The 5,814-nt window shown below is 44.7% G+C and overlaps 1 protein-coding gene across 1 annotated transcript; it reads left to right on the plus strand.

The window, feature by feature from the left end:
- Positions 1-858: 858 nt before the first annotated feature.
- On the plus strand, positions 859-5,572 carry st8sia3 (ST8 alpha-N-acetyl-neuraminide alpha-2,8-sialyltransferase 3; the record flags this gene model as incomplete). The annotated part of the gene is made up of 4 exons (XM_080848032.1): positions 859-1,022; positions 2,435-2,557; positions 3,056-3,613; positions 5,290-5,572. The coding sequence occupies 4 exons, from the start codon at positions 859-861 to the stop codon at positions 5,570-5,572; spliced, it is 1,128 nt and encodes a 375-aa protein (XP_080704158.1).
- Positions 5,573-5,814: the final 242 nt, after the last annotated feature.

The following is a 5,814-nucleotide window of genomic DNA, read 5'->3' on the forward strand; positions in this document are numbered from 1 at the left end:
TTTCATTTAAATCTTAATAGATTCTGAGTAATAAATGATGTGAGCCATGGTGTTGCATATTCATGTTTTCAATTGGGGTAATAATATTTGGAGAACTGACTTAAAACGTTAAACGAAAGGTAAAGCCCTTAGAGTGGCCCCTTTCAGTGGTTTAAAGTGACCTCGGACTAATGTACTGTCAAACAGTAAAGCCCGATTAGCAGCAGCATTGCCATGTATGCTGTAGGTTGTCTGTTACCGTCAGCACTTGCTGTCCTAAATGACATGCCAGATTTATTTGGCGTGACTATCTATTTTAATACAAATCTGTTCAAACGAGCGGTCTCGCTATACTGTAGGTGCATCAGCATCTACACATTTCCACAGCATTCACATACGCGCAGGCTTGTTGAGCCGGGGAGACTTAAATGTTGCAGATGTATACAGAGCACGCCATAATCCACGCAGGCTTGCTAAATGTAACCCTTTCCTGCCCGGAATGACTCCGCCTTGAGAGCATGTTGTTTATTTCTTTGATTTTTGCGATAGGTTAGGTCTCCTTTAAAAATCCCACGGCGTCAATTAATTGGATAGGAAAAGGCTTGCATCTCGCAGAGACCTTACACCCATATAATTTATCTCCCGCAACGGGAAAAAGGAATTGCAACTCCCCTACGATATGAGGACGAGGATGCGGAGGCTGAGCAAAGACGAATTATCCAAACAAGCAGCTGCCATTTCGGTGAATCTTCCACGTCCGATCTCTGAGGTGATGTGCCGGAGGACGTCGAACACCTCATCCTAAAGTATGCTCGTTTACCAACTACGCGACGTTTTCATCCTTGGCGGCGCTTAAACAGGGAATGACAACACGTCAAGATGGTCCGCATCGTCAGTGTGCTGGGTCTGGTCATGTTCAGTGTGGCACTGCTCATACTGTCATTGATCAGCTACGTGTCAATAAAAAAAGATTTCATCTTCACGGCCCCCAAATACGCGAATTCGGGTGGGCCGCGGATGTATATGTTCCATGCCGGATTCCGGTAAGTGTAAAAAAACAGCGAATGGTGTATTTGGGCGTAAACCGTCAGTAATCGTCGTTATATTATACTCTCAATACATTCACATGATTGTACACTGTGGATAACACAAGGATTACGCTCAATTGACTATTTGCTACAAGTCTTATCCTTGGTGTTAATCTTTCCATGCGCCTGTGTCATGGGTGAATTCAAGGGCCTTCTCTCGGTTGTAGCCTGTGTCCTGTGAGATGGTACAGACATCCCAGCTGATGCAAAGGATACCTCACTGAAAACCAGTCATTGCATACTAGACTTTTGCTCAGTAATGTGGTGACCGTGTCCTTACATCGATTGGCGTTTTCTGACGTTTGTTTCCTTTTTACTCACCCCCAAATAAATACCCACAGACTCATCTTAAAAACATAAACAAGGACCGAGCATATGGCTAAAGACAAGACACGACACTGCCTTATTGTGAATTTTTAAGCACTAGGCCTGTGCAGTCAGTGAATCAAGATTTTGGGGCTTGTATCCAAGCATCCCACACGCAGGAGCTGTCCTTGGTCCTGATTTACAACTCTGACAGGTTCATTTCCTACCAGTGATCATTTCCTCTTTGTAACAAGCCAAGGTTATAGAATATGACGGTAGCCATTTTGCTAAAGCTTTTGAAGGAGTGGAATCACACAGGGTGGTGTCTCTGTGTAAGGGGGACCATGTGGGGGGCGGGGGGGATACTCAATGGTCCATCTGCCCATATGCTCCCTTATTCTGCTGTTTTGCTGACACTGCAAATGATGTGTGGTTTAAGGCCTGGTGTGTTTAATGAGACTGGTCTGTTGTGCTAAATCAGACTTTCAAAAGCTTTCTTAACTGTTCTCATTTGAGAGCTTTTCTGAAAGTTTCGATTTTTCTTTGAAGCTAACACCAATATTCAAATGAACTGGGCCATCAACAACTCATGCTACATTATAAGTAAATGTTATGTGATAAAAATGTACATTTGTATCTGTCATAGTGAGTATCAAGGGCATTTCCGTTTGCTAATGGCATTTCATTGATATCATATGCAGATAATATCATAACATTCTTTGCAAAGTTTTGCAGTTTTACCCAACCCCACTGAGAGTGAGTGTACGAATACAAAGGAAATCAGTCAGTGTTACCAAAATAGAACGAGGTCTTACAAATTGAAATGGGAAACACTACCAAGCACCTACACTAAAAACAGCTAGTTAATTAGCTGGGCCATCGACTAGCCCAGTCCTTGACTCTCACAGAGCAGGGGGTCGGAGCTGTGTGGACTGGTTGGCATTGATGAGCACAGCCTCTAACAAGCTTCAGCCCCATGACATCAGAGCAGGACTTCCCTCTGCAATGAAGTCCAAATAAAAATAAAAACAAGTGCACTGTTTCCTTCTTCATCTCAACAGGTCCCAGTTGGCTATGAAGTTCCTGGATCCTGCATTCACGTCGCTCAACAATGCCCTGAATGAAGATCTGCAGGGCAAGACATCCGAGTGGAAGTTTAATAGGAGTGCATATTTAGAACAAAGGTGGGTTGACATTTCCATACGGCTTCAAATCATGAGCAACATTACCTTAAAAAGCCTTAAATTAATTCCTGCCTTAGGTTGAACCGTAATACAGTCCCAGCCCTCAAGTGAATTCTAACTGAACTAAATCTGAATGTTCTCATATCGTCTTGTGCTGTGTGTGTATTCCACTAACCATACACACAATAATCCATTAGGATTTAATGGCATGTCTTCAGGAAGTCTGTAAAGAATGTTCATATAGAGGTATTGGGCTCATCCCCCTCTGTGTTGATACATGAAGATGACAGAGTTCAACCCCTTGACCCAAAGGGACGAACACTCGTAATCTTTAGTTCATCCTTTGTTTTAGAATAGTGCATATTACTGAAGACACTTCAATGTCAGACTTCAAGAACTGTAAAATGTATAAACATTTGACAACATTCACTGCCATTGTTATCAAACACTCCCAACATATCCTCATTAACTAATGATCTTTTTTTACCTTTCTTCCAGCAAAGAGATTGCTCACTTCATAGATGTCCCGAACAACTTCACCCTCACCAAACGCAGCGTGCGTGTCGGCCAGCTGATGCACTACGATTACTCCAGCCACAAGTATGTCTTCTCCATCGGGGAGAACTTCCGCTCGCTGCTGCCTGAAGTCTCGCCCATCCTCAACAAGCGCTACAACACCTGTGCTGTCGTGGGCAACAGTGGCATCCTGACCGGCAGTCGCTGTGGGCCCGAAATTGACAAATTCGACTTTGTTTTCCGCTGCAACTTTGCCCCGACCGAGGTGTTCCGCAAGGACGTGGGCCGACACACCAACCTGACCACCTTTAACCCCAGCATCCTGGAGAAGTACTACAACAACCTGCTGACCATCCAGGACCGCAACAACTTCTTCCTCAGTCTGAAGAAGCTGGACGGGGCCATCCTCTGGATCCCTGCCTTTTTCTTCCACACCTCGGCCACCGTCACGCGCACCCTTGTAGACTTTTTCGTTGAACACAAGGGCCAGCTGAAGGTACAGCTCGCCTGGCCAGGCAACATTATGCAGTACGTCAACCGGTAAGACACACTCTCTCTCTCTCTCACACAAATATATTGGTTCTCAGCTGGGACATTAGGCTCCCAGGCTCTTCCCTCCCCTAAAACAGTAGCTATCTGTGGAAAGAGAGTGTCACATGATATGCTGTAAACCTTGAAGCATAATCTGTAGCCATGAATTGGAGCTATAACACACATTCCATCAATCTTCATTTGTGTTCTTCTATTGGAGTATATTTGGAATGCCCTGCTTTTATCATCAAACAACTCTACATAGGACCACACATTAGTATGCATGTCCTCCTAAGGTTTGGCTTGACAACAGTGAAAGAGTATTCTTTTGCATGAAAAAGGGCTTGTTATTACTACCGACTGCCTACGTATGAGTAAGCAGATTTGGCCCTTTGCTTGATGGTCTTTGTGCACTGTGTGGACAGAGATTCAGATTTCACTGTCAACACACAGGCTGTGTGCCGATGATATCTTGCTGAATGGCAGAAGAGTGAGTGCAGAACAGTGCAGCCTGTGCAGAGTGCCGTTTTGATTGGTAGCAATTAATACGCTCCCTACTGCTTTTCAGTTTGTTCTCCTGCTATCAGTGAATGATCACTGACTTTACTGATTTCATTCTCAGAGCACAGCGCAATGTTCAGCAGCAGCAAAGACATGCCACAGATCTGGTATCTCAGATGTGTCAACAGCAATGCTGTGCTCCAGCACGCAACAGGGAGTGCGTAATTAGCTTGCATGCTAATGCTAATCTTTTTTCACAGATGAGCTGGCACAGTTAGCACCACCTCACAGCCTCAAAGCTGGCTAATATGGCTAATACTAACGCCAGTATCCAGTTAAAAGATTACTGAACAACACTTAGAGCTCTCGTCTCTGTCAAATAGATGAATGATAAGCCACAACTGATAAGCACTAATACTTTTTGTGAACATTTAATACACGCATTTAGTTAATAACACACTGGGCAAAGACATATTAATGGTATGTTGTTACTGTAATGATACAATGTGAAGGGAGAGACAAAGACCTCCCCAGTAGATAAGTGCGCTCTGTGAGGGGAAAAGACATAGTTTGCAAGCATATGAAGAGGGGCTTAACTTCCTGTCTGTGCAGCCTGCCACAAGTGACTTCTTGTGCTGAGCAGTAATCTCTCACAATCCCATTAAAGCAACCTGCTACGACAGAATTACTCCTTTTAAGAGGCTCAGTGTGCCTTAAGACACCTTAAGTGTTCATTGTTGAAGGCAATTTTATGGTTTCTGGAAAGTGGTAAAATGTTGAAAAGCCGGTATTGGATTTCTGGCTCCGTTGTCGTCACGCACCCAGACAGACAGGCAGGCAGAGAGGAGTCAGTGTGTAAAGCCTGAAATAAAGGACTAAGGACACACACTCTTCACAATCACACATACACACGTGAACCCGCAGAGTAAGTGCTTTCCTATCAAAAATGCACTGAATGAGTTAACCTGGCCATCAGCTGAGGGAAGCCTAAAGTAACTCAGTCACATGGTAATGTAGCTGTTGACCTTGGCAGCCTTGAGAGTGCTTGTTACAATAACAACTGCCCATTGCAAATATCGTTTTTTACAAAATGTCTCATATGATTGTAAGTGTAATGTCAGATGTACAGAAGCCTCACATGTTGCTTTTCTGTCTCCCCTCCACCCCCCCATCTCTTCCTACAGATACTGGAAAAACAAGCAGCTGTCTCCCAAGCGTCTGAGCACGGGCATCCTGATGTACACGCTGGCCTCCTCCCTGTGCGACCAGATCCACTTGTACGGCTTCTGGCCCTTCGGCTGGGACCCCAACACGGGCAAAGAGTTGCCCTACCACTACTACGACAAGAAGGGCACCAAGTTCACCACCAAGTGGCAAGAGTCTCACCAGCTGCCCACCGAATTCAAGCTGCTCTTTAAAATGCACACAGAAGGGCTTCTGAAACTCACACTGTCCCACTGCGCTTAAAGAGTTTCTGATGAGGAGAGAGCGAAAGAGAGAGAGAGAGAGAGAGAAAGAAAGATAGGAAAGAAAGACAGACAGGCCTCTCATTCTTTATCCACTCTATCCAGCCATGCCCTGCCCTGACAGGGGTAAAGCAGAGTCGTGCAGTCACCGTCCTCCTCTCACTCACAGAAATAGCAGCAAGCTGCAAAAACTGGAGCGCACGTGAAACAAAAGGGGAGGAAAACAATATCAGCAAATTTATA

The sequence above is a fragment of the Sprattus sprattus genome (assembly GCF_963457725.1).
Source record: "Sprattus sprattus genome assembly, chromosome: 11".
NCBI lineage: Eukaryota > Metazoa > Chordata > Actinopteri > Clupeiformes > Clupeidae > Sprattus > Sprattus sprattus.